General features: G+C 37.5%; 1 protein-coding gene across 1 annotated transcript; it reads right to left on the reverse strand.

Moving 5' to 3' along the window:
* Positions 1 to 16861: 16861 nt before the first annotated feature.
* On the reverse strand, positions 16862 to 17356 carry LOC121416691. Its single transcript, XM_041610161.1, has one exon. It carries the CDS (start codon positions 17339 to 17341, stop codon positions 16862 to 16864), a length of 480 nt encoding a protein of 159 aa, XP_041466095.1. The 5' UTR covers positions 17342 to 17356.
* Between the last annotated feature and the right edge of the window lie 4354 nt (positions 17357 to 21710).

Here is a 21710-nt window from a genome sequence, read left to right on the forward strand (position 1 = left end):
AGGGGTTCGCCAGTCATAATGGTAGATTAGGGTCGCTATTCATAATAGTAGAAGGGGTTCGCCAGTCATAATGGTAGATGAGGGTCGCTATTCATAATAGTAGAAAGGGTTCGCCAGTCATAATAATGGATGAGGGTCGCCAGTCATAATAGGAGAAAGGGTTCGCCATTCATAATAATGGATGAGGGTCGCCAGTCATAATACTAAAAAGGGTTCGCCAGTCATAAAAGTAGAAGGGGTTCGCCAGTCATAATAATAGATTAGGGTCGCCAGTCATAATAGTAGATGGGGTTCGCCAGTCATAGTGGTAGATGAGGGTCGCTATTCATAATAGTAGAAAGGGTTCGCCAGTCATAATAATAGATGAGGGTCGCCAGTCATAATAGTAGAAGGGGTTCGCCAGTCATAATGGTAGATGAGGGTCGCTATTCATAATAGTAGAAAGGGTTCGCCAGTCATAATGGTAGATGAGGGTCGCCAGTCATAATAATGGATGAGGGTCGCTATTCATAATAGTACAAGGGGCTCGCCAGTCATAATGGTAGATGAGGGTCGCTATTCATAATAGTAGAAAGGGTTCGCCAGTCATAATAAGGGATGAGGGTCGCCAGTCATAATAGGAGAAAGGGTTCGCCAGTCATAATAATGGATGAGGGTCGCCAGTAATAATACTAAAAGGGGTTCGCCAGTCATAAAAGTAGAAGGGGTTCGCCAGTCATAATGGTAGATGAGGGTCGCTATTCATAATAGTAGAAGGGGTTTCCAGTCATAATCTTAGATACGGGTCGCTATTCATAATAGTAGATAGGGTTCGCCAGTCATAATAATAGATGAGGGTCGCCAGTCATAATAGTAGGTGGGGTTCGCCAGTCATAATGGTAGATGAGGGTCGCTATTCAAAATAGTAGAAAGGGTTCGCCAGTCATAATGGTAGATGAGGGTCGCCAGTCATAATAATGGATGAGGGTCGCCAGTCATAATAGGAGAAAGGGTTCGCCAGTCATAATAATAGATGAGGGTCGCCAGTCATAATAGTAGAAGGGGTTCACCAGTCATAATGGTAGATGAGGGTCGCTATTCATAATAGTAGAAAGGGTTCGCCAGTCATAATGGTAGATGAGGGTCGCTATTCATAATAGTAGAAAGGTTTGCCAGTCATAATGGTAGATGAGGGTCGCCAGGCATAATGGTAGATGAGGGTCGCCAGTCATAATAGTAGAAGGGGTTCGCCAGTCATAATGGTAGATGAGGGTCGCTATTCATAATAGTAGAAAGGGTTCGCCAGTCATAATGGTAGATGAGGGTCGCCAGTCATAATAATGGATGAGGGTCGCTATTCATAATAGTAGAAGTGGTTCACCAGTCATAATGGTAGATGAGGGTCGCTATTCAAAATAGTAGAAAGGGTTCGCCAGTCATAATGGTACATGAGGGTCGCTAGTCATAATAATGGATGAGGGTCGCCAGTCTTAAAGGATACACACGAAGAAAATTCACGAAAGTGATGATTATAGACAAATTATATATGGATGGAAAGGTATTGTCTTTTTATACACAAATATATCACTAAAAAGTCTTATAGATGTCGTGGAAATGCAAGAAATTAAATTATTAGACACCTTCTCAGCCCCCCAGACCGACAATCACGCAGCCGAAAACGGTCGAGAATAATGACGTCACACAATCGACGAGCTCATCAGCTCTCTGTGCATCATGCTCTGAATCACCTTACTGACCTGTTCAATATCTTCCGAATTTACCGTTTTCTTCATGTTATGTGACATTCAATTTCTGTTTTCGACAACTTCAGACCAAACGTGAATCAGAACTGTGTTCCTTTGCCCGTTTTTATTGAATTGTGGACTGTAAAGACCGATTTTGTCTACTGCATTCGTCATTGTGTTGCTCCACTCCAGTCAGTGAGTGATCAGGGTACCGGTAGTCACTTAAGAACCAAGTTTGAAAGGATACTCGTAAAATTACGTCACTCTCGCCGATGAATATTCATTAGATCGTGGTCGTGCGTGTTCAATACACACTGAGTGCATGCATGCAGAGAGTTTGTATTGAACACGCACGACCACGATCTAATGAATATTCATCGGCGAGAGTGACGTAATTTTACGAGTGTCCTTTCAAACTTGGTTCTTAAGTGACTACCGTGAGGGAGTCGCTGCCCAAAGGCCAAAGTAGGCCTAGAGAATCTAACTTGAAAATAAAAAGCAGCAATTAAGAAGTAAGATTTAATAAATACAGAACTGAACAGAATCTCACATGAAAATAAAGAGAGAAACAAGAGTTGGTAGGAACGGGAAGGAATATAATTGAAAAAAAAAATCCCGAACCAAAAAAAATCAGAGTTTCGAACCAGGATCCCCGCACTCACAAAAAAACCAAGTGCGTACAGATTTGTCCACAGAGAGTATCTTTATCGTTCCCGGGTTCATAATGATATATATACAAAGTGCGTTCGCTGCTGTTGCCTCGCAATGCTTCGGCAGTCCAACTGCAATTCCAATCATTTCGCGATGGATATTGCCGTGTTTTTTTTGTGTTCCTGAACTTGCTACGTAATTAAATTTCATAATTTTTATTCAGTCGTGAAGACGAACGTCTATGTTTTATATTGATAATAATATCAATGTGGTGCAAGCAAGATTTCTAGGTGAAAATATGCTTTGTTTATTCACGTATATTTCTTGAAAACAAATAATTTTTTCTAAGCTAAATATCGGTTACCAAAATATGTTAAATGTGCATTTCATTTTACTGTTCAGAAAATTCAAACTTTTATCTATGTAATAAGACCAATCTTGTGAGGAATAAACAATTCTAAGAGCAAAAAACGCTGATTGGAAAGATCGTCTTCAATGGGCTGCTGTCAGCTCAGCTGCTCATTGCTCTTGGTGTGACGTCACTCAGCTGGAGCTCGCCAGAGGACGGACGAAGGCAGAAATATGCCATGAAAATAAGTCATTTTTTAGAGCTGATTTCTGCAAACTCTAATCACTATTTTAAAAAGTGAAGTTATATATCTGATTAGTAATACTTCCCCTTTATAATGATGACCACAAAAAGACATTATAAAAAACTTTTGATTCTTCGGTTGTCTACTTTAAAGGAGAAAGGGTTCACCAGTCATAATAATAGATGAGGGTCGCGAGTCATAATACTAAAAGGGGTTCGCCAGTCATAAAAGTAGAAGGGGTTCGCCAGTCATAATTGTAGATGAGGGTCGCTATTCATAATAGTAGAAGGGGTTCGCCAGTCATAATGGTCGATGAGGGTCGCTATTCATAATAGTAGAAAGGGTTCGCCAGTCATAATAATTGATGAGGGTCGCCAGTCATAATACTAAAAGGGGTTCGCAAGTCATAAAAGTAGAAGGGGTTCGCCAGTCATAATGGTAGATGAGGGTCGCTATTCATAATAGTAGAAGGGGTTCGCCAGTCATAATGGTAGATGAGGGTCGCTATTCATAATAGTAGAAAGGGTTCGCCAGTCATAATAATGGATGAGGGTCGCCAGTCATAATACGAGAAAGGGTTCGCCAGTCATAATAATGGATGAGGGTCGCCAGTCATAATGGTAGATGAGGGTCGCTATTCATAATAGTAGAAAGGGTTCGCCAGTCATAATGGTAGATGAGGGTCGCCAGTCATAATAATAGATGATGGTCGCCAGTCATAATAGGAGAAAGGGTTCGCTAGTCATAATAATGGATGAGGGTCGCCAGTCATAATACTAAAAGGGGTTCGCCAGTCATAAAAGTAGAAGGGGTTCGCCAGTCATAATGGTAGATGAGGGTCGCTATTCATAATAGTAGAAAGGGTTCGCCAGTCATAATAATAGATGAGGGTCGCCAGTCATAATAGTAGAAAGGGTTCGCCAGTCATAATGGTAGATGAGGGTCGCTATTCATAATAGTAGAAAGGGTTCGCCAGTCATAATGGTAGATGAGGTTCGCCAGTCATAATGGTAGATGAGGGTCGCTATTCATAATAGTAGAAAGGGTTCGCCAGTCATAATAATGGATGAGGGTCGCCAGTCATAATAGGAGAAATGGTTCGCCAGTCATAATAATGGATGAGGGTCGCCAGTCATAATACTAAAAGGGGTTCGCCAGTCATAAAAGTAGAAGGGGTTCGCCAGTCATAATGGTAGATGAGGGTCGCTATTCATAATAGTAGAAGGGGTTTGCCAGTCATAATTGTAGATGAGGGTCGCTATTCATAATAGTAGGAGGTTCGCCAGTCATAATAATGGATGAGGGTCGCCAGTCATAATAGTAGAAGGGGTTCGCCAGTCATAATGGTAGATAAGGGTCGCTATTCATAATAGTAGAAAGGGTTCGCCAGTCATAATGGTACATGAGGGTCGCCAGTCATAATAATGGATGAGGGTCGTCAGTCTTAATAGGGAAAGGGTTCACCAGTCATAATAATAGATTAGGGTCGCCAGTCATAATAGTAGAAGGGGTTCGCCAGTCATAATGGTAGATGAGGGTCGCTATTCATAATAGTAGAAAGGGTTCGCCAGTCATAATGGTAGATGACGGTCGCCAGTCATAATAATGGATGAGGGTCGCTATTCATAATAGTACAAGGGGCTCGCCAGTCATAATGGTCGATGAGGGTCGCTATTCATAATAGTAGAAAGGGTTCGCCAGTCATAATAATGGATGAGGGTCGCCAGTCATAATAGGAGAAAGGGTTCGCCAGTCATAATAATGGATGAGGGTCGCCAGTCATAATACTAAAAGGGGTTTGCCAGTCATAAAAGTAGAAGGGGTTCGCCAGTCATAATGGTAGATGAGGGTCGCTATTCATAATAGTAGAAGGGGTTCGCCAGTCATAATGGTAGATGAGGGTCGCTATTCATAATAGTAGAGAGGGTTCGCCAGTCATAATAATAGATGAGGGTCGCCAGTCATAATAGTAGAAAGGGTTCGCCAGTCATAATGGTAGATGAGGGTCGCCAGTCATAATAGTGGATGAGGGTCGCTATTCATAATAGTAGAAGGGGTTCGCCAGTCATAATGGTCGATGAGGGTCGCTATTCATAATAGTAGAAAGGGTTCGCCAGTCATAATGGTAGATGAGGGTCGCCAGTCATAATACTAAAAGGGGTTCGCCAGTCATAAAAGTAGAAGGGGTTCGCCAGTCATAATGGTAGATGAGGGTCGCTATTCATAATAGTAGAAGGGGTTCGCCAGTCATAATGGTAGATGAGGGTCGCTATTCATAATAGTAGAAAGGGTTCGCCAGTCATAATAATTGATAAGGGTCGCCAGTCATAATACTAAAAGGGGTTCGCCAGTCATAAAAGTAGCAGGGGTTCGCCAGTCATAATGGTAGCTGAGGTAGAATTTTAGCGCATAACAAAAACGAATCTTAATGTCGTTTGCCCATTGACTATAACACTAGAAAATGCATTCTGATATAGTATTTTTATTCATGTCATGAAAGATTTGCCAAATTTAATAATGGAAAGCGTTTTAAACAAAAAATCATGAAAAATCAGAAATCAGGAATATGTTTCTTTTCCGTATACACAATTAAATCATACAAAATTTTCCTATTTTCACCAATTAATCGTCCAGACAAGAATCCTGATTGATTAACATGAATAATTATATGGTAATACTTTTTAAAGTCTGTGAGCAATACAACTTTACAACAGTTTACAAACAGCATTCAACAATGAAATTGATCTCCAATTTTTGATGAAATGTCTTACTTTGTCACCTTAAAGAATTAATGCTATCAAGCCATTAATGTTTGTGAGGTGGATAATTTTCCAGAAATATAAGCAAAATTCATACTTCGTACCAAGAATATACCTAAGTCCTGAAAGAATGCTTAAAAAAAAATCAGTTGTAAATCTATCTCGTTAAGGACGCTTTTATATATTTATTTTATTATTTTCATATTTTTTTAATGCAAAATCAACTTCACTGTAAGATATTTCTCCTTCTTAAGAAGAATCGTCTTCCTCTGTAAGACTATGGAAACTCTCTTCTCTAATAAGATTAAAAAAAAAAGTTCTTCAGCATCACTATTTGCATGATATTTGTATTTATATAACTGTTCATTATATCAGCCAATTTCTCTTAAAATGTCTGTTTGTTCTTCCAATACTGTACCATTATCATAATCAATTCAACAAATGTGTATTTCTGCTATCCTCTGCTTTTCAAGATAAAAATATTTAGACGGTTTTTCTCCATATTGCATTATTTGAAGTCTTATCTAAATTGTTCTAATTATTTCCTAAGTAGCCTATTTTTTGTAAATTTTCTCTAGTATTTATATTTTGGTCTAGAAGTTTTTCTAAGTTAAGTATTTCAATTTCGAGGTTTTTTCTACACTTTCTTCTTTTCTTTTCTCTCGTATTACATACAATATAGTCGCTGCTCTCAACTCCATCAACAGCAAAAGGGGGGGGGGGGCGGAATTTTTTCAGACATATTTTCCCCGATCGGCCACTCGAAGATGATTTTCGGTTTCTTTGAAGGCGTAATCCTAATACTCACTTCTTAGCTTTATTCCTATGAATAAACATTTATAGACAATATCATATCTTTATTTATATAATGTGAGGGCGAAGCGCGAGCTAATTTTTTGGGAAATCTTTTGTATTTTTTCTGAAAAAGATGTGCATGCAAATGAATAACTACTACGAACGTGAAGCGCGAGCAGAAATGACTGAATGGCTGATTTTGTGGACAACTCTCCATTTGTTTTGTACACATATTTTCAGATTTTCCCCTTTATTTTACATATTTCACATTATCACCTCCTGACCTTGATATATATGGTGTGGATTATATTTTCCCATGACATATGTTGTGCTCAGAAGGAGGCAAGATGCAACTTGAAAGATAATGAGGAAAATCTGAAAATTTGTGTACAAAACAAATGGAGAGTTGTCCACAAAATCAGCCATATTGAAGCACGTTTGCCAATTTGAGGATGCCCATAGAAAGTACAACAAGAGTTTTCAAACTCCCATAACTTGCTTATTTCATAACCGATTTTGATGAAACTTTTTTTAAATTGATCCTTTCATTTTACTCTTTCAAGTAAAATTGCCTCTCTTCTTGGGTTTTGGTTTCCTTTAATATAATATATACGTTTTGATGTAATAAAAAATGATCTGTTAACGGCTGCTTGCAGTTAGCCTAAGAACGTTTTATATTTCAATAATCAAATAAAAGCTAAAAATTTTGACATTTCTACCTGAAAAACGAAATTCTGAGCACTTTTTGTAATCGTAAAAAGGATAAGTATGTAACTAAACAATTGATGCAAGCGCGAAGTGCGAGCGGAACAATTCGAGATTTACACCAGTGGCGTAACAGGCGGAGGGGGGGCAGGGGGCAAGCTGCCCCCGGCGGATTTCACCGGGAAAAAATAAAAGGGATGGAGAAAGAAAGGGAAAGTGAAGGAAAGAGAGAAAGGAAAGGAGGAAAAGGAAAGAGAAAGGGAAAAGTGGAAAGAAAACAAGGAAAAATATATTTTTTGAAATGGAAAAGGAAGGAAAGCGGGAAGAAGAACGAAAGAAAAACATTTGAGAAAGAACAAATCATTCTGAAAAAAAAAAACTTAATAACACGACCGGGCTGACGAGGAAAGAAAATAAAGAGCGGGAAGAAAGAGGAACTGCATACAACATTGTGCTATTAGCTTGCTAAATTTTATGCAAAAAAAGCTACCGGGGCTTTGCCCCAGACCCCAAGCAGTAGGGGCTCTTCATCTATGACCTTCAAATGGCTCTATTACGCCCCCCCCTTAGGGACCCTTCCTACATTAAGCTTTACGTTCAATCACTGGCGTACAGGCGCGGGGGGGGTCTTGGTTCAACACCCAAGAGGAAATCAAAGAATTTATGGGAGACAACGTATAATGAAATGAAGGGAAACAATGAAATGTGTTATTTGCTGAATATAATGGAGAAATCAACCACATAATTAAAACTTAATTTCAATAGGCAATTTTTTCCGGCTCGCTTTGCTCGCTGGCGACTTCCCCCCCCCCCCCACATTGCTATGTTTTGCCCCCTCAAAATATTTGGTTCAACTTGGTTGAATAAATGTGTTGTGTAAAAGCTATATCCTGTATATACCCGCAATTTGATTAAATAGCGGCAATCTGCGAGGTTTAAATGGCTTTGATATCAAGAAGTTCCGGGGGCTCCGCCCCAGACCCCAACCGCATAGCACTGCCGTATATTAGTATGAAAGGGTTGGGCCATGGTCCCCAAAAGTTTTACCATGTAAAAAAGATATCTCAAAGTTAGATTCTCATGAAAAGGTGATTTTTTTCTCGCTTCGCTCGCTCGGGACTTATATTAAGCAGCTTTTTGCACATGCGCCATACTGCCCCCCTTGATTTTTTTTTTGTTTACTCTGCACGCTACTGCGGCAAATAAACCTGTTAACAGAGGCGTACAGATCACAAAAAAGGGATGGGAAGAGAGAATAGTGAAATATATTATCTGGATATCATGTCAAAATCTATCACAAAATTGGATTTTTGTATTAAAAATGTCAATTTTTTTTTTTAAAAAGATAAATTCTGCCTGATACACAATGTATTGCCCTTTTGAAATCGTCGCCTAATTACACCATTGCGCCTGTTTATACCATGATATGACCGGGAAATTTTGGCTCTTGTCCCCCCCCCCCCTTGGCCACCGACCCATGTTACGCTGTTGTTTACACCTAAAAACGGGACACTCTATTCATGTTTTGTAAATCATGAAAAGGATGAGTAATTGGATATCTTTCTACATTGATATTGCGAGCGCAAAGCGCGAGCAGAAATTCTTTTATATTGTGGAATAAAACTGGATAATGATTTATACATAGAACAAGCTGCGTATCTGAATAAACGCGCGCGTGTTTTAGATTTAGACCTAGAATCTGAGTGGGCATTCTAAATACCTTTTTTCATCGTTAAAATCGATAAAGTGAGCGCGAAGCGCGATCTTAAAACATTCGATAATCCGATCTGAAAAGGGTCAATATAAGCTCTGTATTTCAAGCACTTTGTAGGAAAAATTGTGAGGTGGATATGGATGATATTAAAAAAGGAGTTTCATTATTTTCATTTCATTCAAAAGTTTCATTATTATTACTTTGAGTTTTGGTATAGGTCCAAGACATTCTAAGAGCATTATGTCATGATATGAAAATTATGACTATATCTTCTTATTTCCCTTCCTAAGCGCAAGATAAAACTTGTCGATATTGCATTCTGAAAAAAAAGGACAATTTGATTCTTAAATTAATACCTTATTTATTAACCTAATAAGCCTAATGTGAGAGCGTGAAATCTTGTAATATTATGGCCTGAAAACTGTACATTTAAAGCACTTTTGTATTTATGATTTATGAAGAAGATGCATGAGTTGATAGATTTTCAACAATCAATGCGAGCGCGAATCGCGAGCCGAAATTTTTAAAAATTTAGACCATAAAACAAAAAGTTTTGCAGAGCACTTTTTAATAAATCAATTTGTAAATCAAACAAAATAATGAAAGTACGATTTCTTAGCTGAAATATGTTTTCTATGTTGACTTCAAATTTTGATATTTCAATCTCCATATTGATATGTAAATCACCTAACATGCAATGCGAGCGCGAAGCGTAAGCGATTTTTTTTACAGTGACATTAAGGATTTTAAAAATTATTTTCCTAGGCTTCCCCTCATCTTTTTTTATTCAATCGTCTTCCTCTTTTTGTGTTTCCCCTTCTTTTTTCTCCTCTCTTTTCCCTTCTCTTTTTTTTCTTTCTTTCTTTCTTTCTTCCCCCCTTTTACTTTGTTTTGCTCCGCCAATGGGGGGGGGGTCGGCCCCTCGGGCCCCCTAGATCCGCCTATGAACAGTGTATAAAAAAATGATAATCAATAATAAATCTGAGTTTCTCTTTTCTAACAGTTTCAAAAGCTTTACCATGAAGACAATCAATATCAAGATACTGTAAAAACATTTATCTAACACAATCTCTAAACTGATCATTGTGTGATCGGTACGATATCCTAAATCAATATCACATTTTCTAACCAAAGAAATAATATCTGAAGATATCAAAAAATAATGTTTTCTACTTTGCTTCAATGGTGTGGGCTGTCTCCAAGTATAACATTTTGAATTTGGATTTAACTGACGCCATGGATCATCTAAATTAACTAACTGACTCAAAACTTTGGACCAGGTTCCAATCACAACAAAGGATTTCATGAGCATCATCATAGTCCAATAAGATATTTTTTATACATCTAAAAAAATTAAGGGTCATTTTGCCCATACAATGAAATCAATGAAAAAAAAAGATTGAATAAGCAACATAGTTTCCATCAGTATCGCATTTTACTCTTTTAACAAGTTGTATGTTTTTATCAAATGATATAGCATTGCATTAGATGATTTATAAAAAAAAAACCTTCCTCCCACTCCTTTAAGATTTTTTCTTCCAAATTCTTTACAAAATGAGTGTCCTGTAAACAATAAATATGTGTTTTTTTTCCTTTTCAAAAGAGGAAATATAAATAAAGGAATAATTTAATGCTCATATCATATTCAACATCAACTAAAAAAAGTATATATATAGATAGTAAAGACATTTTTCTGTAAAAAAAACAACCTCTATTGAAAAAAGGCTTTTAGAAAATACTGTGGTACAAATTTAGGTCAACACTATCCTAAATGCATATATTCAAAGAAGATTTCCTTGTTATTGGAATTATTTACAATCTGCACCTTTTCGCCTAAAGATTAATGTGATTTATTTTGAGGAGGGTGCCATTTCTAACAACTTCTGCTGGTTATGATGAAAAAAAAATCGCCGTAGGTAAAAAATGCCCTTTTTCAATAGGAAAAAGTCTTTTGGCAAAATGAAATGTGCTCGTTTTTCAAAACTAAATACTGTTCTTTAAGTCCAACATCAAACATTTCAGGATGGTCACAAAAGTAATGTCAATAATCTCAGATAGTTTATCTTTTTAAAGGGTGTCATTTTTAATAGCTCCTGCTGGTTATGATTTAAAAAAAAAATCCCACTTTTCAAAATAAAAATGTGCTCTTATTCGAAATTAAATACCGTTTCTGAACTACAACATAATACATATTAGGCTTGAAAATCACCTTTTTTGTGTTCTCACGCTTTGCGCCCACCTCAGCTATTATGGAGCAAGGTTCCCTTCTACTGACAGGTGAACCCCTTTACTATCATGGCTAGCGACCCTCTTCTACTAATAAGACTAGCGACCCTCATCTACTATTATAACTAGCAAACCCCTACTACACTGTAAAAATTAATTGCTAATTTAGCACTCACAGTGCTTGTATAGTGACTGCACTACTAGTGCTGATTTTCTGATTCAAAATTAAACTAGAAAATCAACACTCGCAGTGCAGTCACTATACAAGCACTGTAAGCACTAAATTAGCACCTCATTTTGGTGTACTATTATAACTGGCGTCCCTTTTCTACCATTATGACTGGCGAACCCTTTCTACTATTATGACTGGCGACCCTCATCCATTATTATGACTGGCGAACCCCTTCTACTATTATGACTGGCGACCCTCATCCATTATTATGACTGGCGAACCCTTTCTACTATTATGAATAGCGACCCTCATCTACCATTATGACTGGCGAACCCCTTCTACTATTATGACTGGCGACCCTCATCCATTATTATGACTGGCGACCCCTTCTACTATTATGAATAGCGACCCTCATCTACCATTATGACTGGCGACCCTTATCTACCATTATGACTGGCGAACCCCTTCTACTATTATGACTGGCGACCCTCATCCATTATTATGACTGGCGACCCCCATCCATTATTATGACTGGCGAACCCCATCTACTATTATGACTAGCGACCCTCATCTACCATTATGACTGGCGAACCCCTTCTAATATTATGACTGGCGACCCTCATCCATTATTATGACTCGCGACCCTCATCCATTATTATGACTGGCGAACCCTTTCTACTATTATGAATAGCGACCCTCATCTACCATTATGACTGGCGAACCCCTTCTACTATTATGACTGGCGACCCTCATCCATTATTATGACTGGCGACCCTCATCCATTATTATGACTGGCGAACCCTTTTTACTATTATGAATAGCGACCCTTATCTACCATTATGACTGGCGAACCCCTTCTACTATTATGACTGGCGACCCTCATCCATTATTATGACTGGCGAACCCTTTCTAATATTATGACTGGCGACCCTCATCCATTATTATGACTGGCGAACCCTTTCTACTATTATGAATAGCGACCCTCATCTACCATTATGACTGGCGAACCCCTTCTACTATTATGACTGGCGACCCTTATCCATTATTATGACTGGCGACCCTCATCCATTATTATGACTGGCGAACCCTTTCTTCTATTATGACTGGCGACCCTCATCCATTATTATGACTGGCGAACCCTTTCTACTTTTATAAATAGCGACCCTTATGTGCCATTATGACTGGCGAACCCCTTCTACTATTATGACTGGCGAACCCCTTCTAATATTATGACTGGCGACCCTCATCCATTATTATGACTCGCGACCCTCATCCATTATTATGACTGGCGAACCCTTTCTACTATTATGAATAGCGACCCTTATGTACCATTATGACTGGCGAACTCATTCTACTATTATGACTGGCGACCCTCATCCATTATTATGACTGGCGAACCCTTTTTACTATTATGAATAGCGACCCTCATCTACCATTATGACTGGCGAACCCCTTCTACTATTATGACTGGCGACCCTCATCCATTATTATGACTGGCGAACCCTTTCTACTGTTATGACTGGCGACCCTCATCTATCATTATGACTGGCGAACCCTTTCTACTATTATGAATAGCGACCCTCATCTACCATTATGATTGGCGAACCCCTTCTACTATTATGACTGGCGACCCTCATCTATTATTATGACTGGCAACCCCTTTCTACTATTATGAATAGCGACCCTCATCTACCATTATGACTGGCGAACCCCTTCTACTATTATGACTGGCGACCCTCATCCATTATTATGACTGGCGAACCCTTTCTACTATTATGAATAGCGACCCTTATCTACCATTATGACTGGCGAACCCCTTCTACTATTATGACTGGCGACCCTCATCCATTTTTATGACTGGCGACCCTCATCCATTATTATGACTGGCGAACCCTTTCTACTATTATGAATAGCGACCCTCATCTACCATTATTACTGGCGAACCCCTTCTACTATTATGACTGGCGACCCTCATCCACTATTATGAATGGCGACCCTTATGATCAACGAACCCTTTTCCTCCTTATGACTGGCGACCCTCTTCCTTTATTATGACTAGCGACCCTCTTGTTTGATTATGAATGGCGACCCCCATCATTGATTATGACATGCGACCTCTATGAACAAACCCCCTGATGAATAGCGACCTTTATGACTATTATGACTAGCTGTCCTTATAACTAGCGGGTATTATGACCAGTGGTCCTTATGACTGGCGGGTGGACCCCAAAACATTCTTGACGAAAATGTTAATGCTCCCTGGAAAAATATTGAGTTGACCTTTTTAGAACAAGTGGAATGCCTCTGGCCGTCTCATCTGCATCACGCGGTTCAATATAGCAGCAGTGCTGACTTTGAATACAACTCTAACTCGCACAAGATGTTCAGTGATACATGGTTACTCTTATGTCCACTTTTTATGAACTAGACCAATAAACTTACAGAGATATGATGGTTATTCAACAAAAAAAACCCAACATGGCCAAAGTTCATTGACCTTACATGACCTTTGACCTTGATCATGTGACCTTAAAACTCGCACAGGATGTTCAGTGATACTTGATTACTCTTATGTACAAGTTTCATGAATCAAATCCACAAACTTTCAAAGTTATGATGGTAATTCAACAGATACACCCAATTGGGCCAAAGTTCATTGACCTTGACCTTCGTCATGTGACCTGAAACGCGCACAGGATGTTCAGAGATACTTGATTACTCTAATGTCCAAGTTTAATGAACTAGGCCAAAAAACTTTCAAAGTTATAATGGCAATTCAACAGATACCCCGATTCGGCCAAAGTTCATTGACCCTAAGTGACCTTTGACCTTAATCATGAGACCTGAAACTTGCACAAAATGTTCAGTGATGCTTGATTACTATTATATCCAAGTTTCATGAATCAGATCCATAAACTTTCAAAGTTATGATGGGAATTCAACAGATATCCCCAATTCGGCCAAGTTCATTGACCCTAAATGACCTTTGACCTTGGTCATGTGACGTGAAACTCGTGCAGGATGTTTAGTGATACTTGATTAACCTTATGTCCAAGTTTCATGAACTAAGTCCATATACTTTCTAAGTTATGACGTCATTTCAAAAACTTAACCTCAGGTTAAGATTTGATGTTGACGCCGCCGCCGTCGGAAAAGCGGCGCCTATAGTCTCACTCTGCTTCGCAGGTGAGACAAAAAATTAATCAAGATGCTTCCCTTTTGTGGAAATGTAATGCACCAGAGTGTGTTTTGAATTCTCTTGGCAATATTCAATTGGCTGATTCATTACGTTCATGGTATGTATAAAGAGAAGAAGCCACTAAGGAGTTTTATGGTCACAAATTCTCAGAACTAAGTGCATGTCAGTCATTATGGTATAACAAATCAATTCGTTCAAAATCAAATTCTTAGTTTTATTATGAATCATGGTTTGATAAAGACATCTTTACAATTTCAGATATGATTAATCCTCCTTTTCCCGGACATAAACTTTTCGAAGAGTTGGTTCTGGATTTTGGTATTTCCTCTAGAGATAGAAGAAAGTTTATTTTTTTGATGAAAAATATTCCCGAGAACTGGATAGTGGACTTTGATGTTGATGTTATTGGTGTTCATGATACCATTGTGCTCAATTTGTTACAATACAAAAAAGTAAGAGTGTTTACAACATCCTACTTAACCCCCATGTTCCAATCAACAAACATGCATACTGGAATGATAATTTATTGTTACCTGCTGATATTAACTGGAGGAAGATTCATTACACTAATTTCTTTTGTACTATTGACACTAAATTAAGGTCTTTTATTTAAAAAAAATCATAAAACTATTGCTGTCAACAGTTTCTTATTTAAGATCAAGAGGAAAGATTCTCCTGATTGCTATTTCTGTGGAAAGAAGGAGGAAACTTTAATCCATATGTTCTGTGAATGTGAACAAGTTACTCCTTTTTGGCATGACCTTATCACTGTAATCTCACAGAAATTGAAATCCAATTCATCTGTAACTATTAAACTTTGAAATGCTTTTTGGCATCAGCACTGACAAATCTATTTCATATCATTTTTTACTTTTGAAATATCACATTTATTCCTGCAAATTGAAAAATATTCTTCCGAATTTCATCACATTTAAATCTGTTGTTAAAAAACAAAAAGAATGTGAATATCTTTTAGCTAAAAGAAAAATAGACTGCAGAGACATTTTAAGAAATGGCGTTTTGACCTTTAAGGATGTGTATACCTTTCTTGCATGTACTTTATACCTAATGACCTTGCTGTGTAATTCTACCTATACAGAAGTTTGTTGTAAGATTGCCTATGCCTTTACATGTTTACCTCTGTATTTATTCCTATGATCCACGAATCTGATATTCGTATTTTTTTCTTCAGATTGTTGATAATTATAATTATTATTTCCCATACCTAATAACTTTAAAATCACACTGCCACTGTATTATGCCTATGAGCATTGACCTCGAGCTGAACTGGGCTGCGCATTGTTTGTTTATGTTCGTAGCCTTTACAGATTGCTCGTTGTATTTTTCCAAGCTTAACTTTGAAAGGGTGTATCACCCGCGCAATTCTTTGTCTGGGTGCGCTGAGTGGGCGAGATTTGGTGTGAGTCAGTCCGCTGTACCCTCACTGGCTGGGTCTGTTGCTGAGAGGGATAGGAGATGGAGGGGGGGGGGGGGGTGTTGCTTGTGTTGGTGGTTTTCAGATGGATTGTTCTTGTGTGAGTTGGAGGGGGGGGGTGCAGCGGATTGTCTCATTCTTGGCCTGGCCCATCAACGATCTTATGGTATGATTTTTTTGCGCCGATAGACGTTTTTGCTTTTCTCCTTTCCCGGGAGCCCAACAAGCTTTTAAGATTTTGAAACAATTGATCCTCGAGGTTTTTGCTTCACAGGTTGGTTGATTTTAGATGTACTGTTGTTTATTCTATGTGTACTCTGCCTTGCTTTTATTGTTATATTCACTTTTTTGTTGTTGTTTTTTTCTAATAATTTCAATCACGTGTTTATATTTTAATTCTTATTGATCTGTTTAATTTCTAAACCTTGGAGAGTTGTTTATATATTGTGTATTACATGTTATGCATTGATTTTAATAAATACATAAATAAAGAAAAATCGATTATTTCACATTGAGTACGAGTCAGGTATGAAATACTATTGATAGTAGGCTACTGAGCTTCTACAAGAGTTACAATCGAACTAGCAGTAACATTCAAATGTGCATGCTGGTGCTATTATCTAACAGTAACATTTAATGACAGGGTAATGCTATTATACCAATTTTATTAAAGTACGAAAATGCATTTGAGAACCAGACACATTCATGGCAATTTAAGAGTACCTGACACTATTAATGGCAAAAAAAGAATGGACTCGTTTCATTTTTGGATGTATCCGAATATGTACAGAAGATATTATACATAATATGAACACTGTAAAAAATCGAACCACCGCATTGGATTGATATTTAAATTATATCAACAAAATATTTTTAATAAGCAAGAACTTACAAAACGTATTTCATCGCTTTCACATGTCTACAGCAGTCGATAAGGTAAACTAAGTCATCCTCGCTTGTACACTTCACACATCGCAGATGGAGCTCCTTCAGGTTTTGTGTATGTTCTTTGATGACCAGACCCAGTCCTTTCATTGTCTCTGTCGATACACGGCTCCTCTCTGGTGAAAGTGAAGATGGACCATAAAGATAGATGCTTGTAAGTTTTTGCTCTCCAGTCCGATGAAGACCAGCAGTGATATGGGATATGTCTCCCTCTGCATCATGGACAGTGATATCAATATCTACTAAACCAGGGAGCGATGATATCAGACCTTCATAGCACTGTGACGTCACTCTCTCGGCTGATAGCTTTGTGACCGATGGTAGCTCAGGAGGTGATGGAGGGAAGCTGAGAGATGAGTCTGAGATGGTAAGATGGTTCAGTGAGGTGAAAAATCTGAGACATGCCCACATTCTAGAAGTCATCTCGGAAGACAGACGACATTCGCTTATCTGAATGAAAATATAAATAGGAAAGGTGGATAATAATAATTATGTTGTGTAAAACTTTTTTGGTTCATGAAATTATTTTGGGATAAGATTATTCTTCACACCTTTCTTGCATGTCGTGAAAACATAAATATCCCCCCCCCCCCCGAAAAATCGCAATAATACATAAAATCAAATGTGATTTTTAATATTAGATATTAATTAGACATTTAAAGAAAATGTATTGATTCAGAGAATTAGTTTTGAAGAAATACCGAGTGATAATTTTTGATATAAAAGAACAAATTAAAAGGAAGCGTATCTCTAGTTTAGCTAAATCCCCCAAAATAGCATTCCTCCGGCTTTGCCCCCTATTTTTTGGCAACAAAAAAAGGTGTCCCTTTTAACTTGAGAGAAACTTTGAAAATAGAACAGAGAAAAAAGTAAGAAAAAATAAACGAAGGGGGTATTATATCTATGTTTAATTTACGGCCATGTAATGACCTGCCTGACCCCCATAGACTTACTCTTGAAACTTTCAAGATATGTTCTTTGTCTGTAACTTCTGGATATCTAATCACTAAATTTTATAAGATAAGTGCTTGAATGCCCATTTTTTTATTTAAAACAAGCATCACCGAGAGAGGGCGCTACATATCCAAGGTTTGAATATTTGAAATTTTCTCAGAGAAGTGCAGTTGGAAATTTTTTAACGGTCTCTACACTTCAGTAAGATTGTCATATTAGATGATATTCGATTATCAATCACATTATTGACCCTTTACCAAAGCTATACACAGCCTTTAACATATGTGCGTAAGTAGGCCTCAAAACAATATTAAAAAAGAAATGCTTGAAATGTCTGGTCTTCAGGACTTAATATCAACAGATAAGAAACATGAGAAAGATAACAGTTTCATGAATTCCTAATAATGAACTTGTCTCTCTTTGCAGAATTTAATATCGACAAGTTTCATCTTGCGGTTAGGAAGTGTAATAAGGAAGGTAGTCATATTCGTACGATGGCAAAATGTCCTTACAATTTTCACGGGGGATAATTAAGAAAAATCGGCTAGCATTTCGCTGTTGTATCGTTTTTTAAGTATAATCCATATCCACTTCACAATTCTACTACGATGCTTGAAATAGTGCTTAAATGGGCCCTTTTTCAGATCGTTATATCATATCTTTATCAGCTCACTCTCGTGCATTATTGAATTTCATATTAAAAGAAATGTATTTAGAATGCCCAGATTCAACCCCCACCCCCCCCCAAAAAAAAAAAAAAATGCGCGCACACTTCTGCCCCCATGTTAAAACGCAGTATCTGACTTTTTTTTACAATTTTCACTTTTTTTCATAAAAACAGTCAGTAAACATCCCTTTTTCATGTGACACATCCATTTTTCTGAATTTCTTTTGGGAAACCCACTTTTTAGTAACTGCAAAACGCAGTATCTACACTGAACTTACGGTTTTCCTAACGAAAAACGCAGTATCTACATGATGAGGCTTTTCCCCCATGGAAAAACGCAGTATCTACAAAACTAGTCCTTTTACTAGACTTTGATTTTTATGTTTGGATTTTATTTTGCTTTTATTTCAGAGTAAAGCATGTTGTGTTAAAAAAAAAACCCTCTTTATAGGTAAAATAGAATTATAAAACTCGAATTGTCTAAGAGAGTCAGAAATTTGCAGTAAATGTTGAATAGAATAAAATTGAAATTTTGAAGCAAGTATGGGTTAAGGCTAACCCATCAGACCTGACTAGCATAATTTTGCATGCATTGCTTGCAGTGCAAATGAATGCAGCACTGCGCTGCAACTCACAACTATAAATTTAGTCAGTGTCAGTGTAGGAGCTAGCAGCTGTCTGCTGCAGATATGTTTTTGAGGGCAAATTTATGGTCTCTCTGGCCTTTTAAATAAAACACCCGGAGATTCATTAAATCGGAAATTTAAGATATTTTCTAATTAGATTTGTTGTAAAGATGAAAAATTTATCAAGATGAACTAAAATATCAACAGCCTAGCGCAGGCCCTAACGTAAGGCCTAGCGTTAATTAATTTTACAAGATGAGCATCATGTCGAGAATGGGTTGCTTGACTCGATGTGCGAGTGACAGAATGGCACCGGTAACATAGGCCTAGGCTAGATCTAGGCCCTAGATTCTATCTAACGTTAGATTAGGTCTATCGTTAGATCTAGATCTTGGTCTTCTACTCTAGCAGAGATTTGCTTTGGCCTTTGCCTTTGCTAAGCCACCATTGTAAGTGGCAGTGGTGCTTCCTGGGTGATAATCTAAGTTCTAACTTAAAATCTAAAGAGAGTCTAGATCTATTCTAGATATAGGCCTAGAATCTAACCTTAGACATGTTAGCCTAGGCCTACATCTAGATTTAACTTCTAAGGCTATGAGTTAGACTTCACAAGATCTAGATCTAGATTATAGTCTAACTTTAGACGACTAGATTTAGGCCTAGATTATATTTACTAGATCTAGCCTACTACATGTAGATTCTAGATCTAAAGTGATCGTTATGCATGTAGATCTAGATCTAGGCCTACATATAGATCTAGATTCTAGATCTAGAAATTCTACATCGTTAAAGTAGATCTACATGTAAAATCTACAGTGATCGTTACGTAATTTTTACTGGAATCGTGCATAAACGCGACCGTGTGCGCAGACAAGCCAGAGGCAGAGCCAGAGGTACTGCATAGACTTGGGGGACCTTACCATAACCTGAAGGTCTAGACTCTAACTGTTAGATCTTACAAGTTAGAATCTCGGTCTAGATCCGAGAAACCTACATATATTAGGCCTAGATCTAGGCCTAAAAAGTTAGAAACTAGATCTAGAGTCTATATCTAGACTCTAGATTTATAGGCCTAAGTTAGAAAGGTCTAACTTCGTAGACCTAGATCTAGGCCTAGACCTCTAGATTCTACATCGTCAGATCTAAGGTCTAGAATCTAGTTAGATCTAGGCCTTGGGTCTGACTTTATGTGTACATTCTTAGTTAGACTGTAGACTGAAGTGATATTGATTAGGCCTATACATTTTGGGAGAGATAATGCTGACGTTATTTTCTTTTATCGCATTGGTAAAACGGCCAAGATTATAACTTTCGTTCTTTGAACCAATTATTTCTTAGTAAAGATTACAGAACATAATATAAAAAATCTTACATGTAAGCACAAAGACAAAACAGATATTAAACAAAGCAATGCAGGAGGCATTGTTTATTACAACTTTATAATAAAGTTTTGTGTAATTTTCGGCCATTTTCATGAAGTTTGGGACTCTACCACAGAGGGCGCCCTTGTTTGTAGAGGGCGCCCTCCATGTTTCTAGGCTATTATTGAATTAAATCAAAGTACAAACACAAAACAGTTGAACACAGCTGCAATACATTGTGATAATTACAACTTTACAAGAATATACGTTTCGTGTCATTTTGACCATTTTCATGAAGTTTGGGACTTTAACACAGAGGGCGCCTTCCATGTTTCTAAGCTATTATTGAATTAAATCAAATACAAACACAAAACTGTTGATTACAGCTGCAATACATTGTGATAATTACAAGTTTACAAGAATAATAAGTTTCGTGTCATTTTGACCATTTCATGAAGTTTGGGACTTTAACACAGAGGGCGCCCTTGATTGTAGAGGGCGCCCTCATGTTTCTAAGTTATCATTTCCCTTCTGAATTACACATTGATATTGTTTTTATTGGAATTGAACCAATATCGACTGAGTAAGTGATGATAAAAAAATGGAATAAATCTTCTTTATCATATGTAGATACTGCGTTTTTCCCATGGGGACACCGGCATTTGCTTTAAGTTTCCCCAAAGTATGTACATTTTTATCAATAACTAAAAAACAACAAAAAAAATGTTTTGGGGGCCAGAAATAGGCATATTTATACTCCACAATTTGATAACAAAGGGATGATAATAAATCAAATAGTTTCGAGCGGCTTTGAAAAAAAACATAAAATGCTTGAATTCTCAACTTGTGCAAATGTAGATACTGCGTTTTTCCATTGTGGGGCAGACTTGTTTATTGAGATATGTAGTTTGTTCTTTATTCAAAACGTGCTTAAATTAATCAAGATTCATATCATAATAAAAAAATCTTGCGCTTCGCGTTGCATTATTCATATAGGAAGACATCCAAATAGTTATCCTTTTCAGGTTTACAAGGCATGAATAGCGAGTCCCTTTCTAGGTCTAAAAATCTATTTATGTGGCTACCGGTTCGCACTCACATTATTTATTCATATAAATATTTTATTCATGATTAGAAAAAAATGCTTTGGAATGTCATTTTTCAAATGTCACAACGCATTTTTC

Source organism: Lytechinus variegatus, chromosome 6 (genome assembly GCF_018143015.1).
Source record: "Lytechinus variegatus isolate NC3 chromosome 6, Lvar_3.0, whole genome shotgun sequence".
Classification (NCBI taxonomy): Eukaryota; Metazoa; Echinodermata; class Echinoidea; order Temnopleuroida; family Toxopneustidae; genus Lytechinus; species Lytechinus variegatus.

Excerpts from the sequence above, each read along its gene's own strand:
- LOC121416691 (XM_041610161.1), bottom strand. The coding sequence starts at position 17,341 with ATGACTTCTAGAATGTGGGCATGTCTCAGATTTTTCACCTCACTGAAC.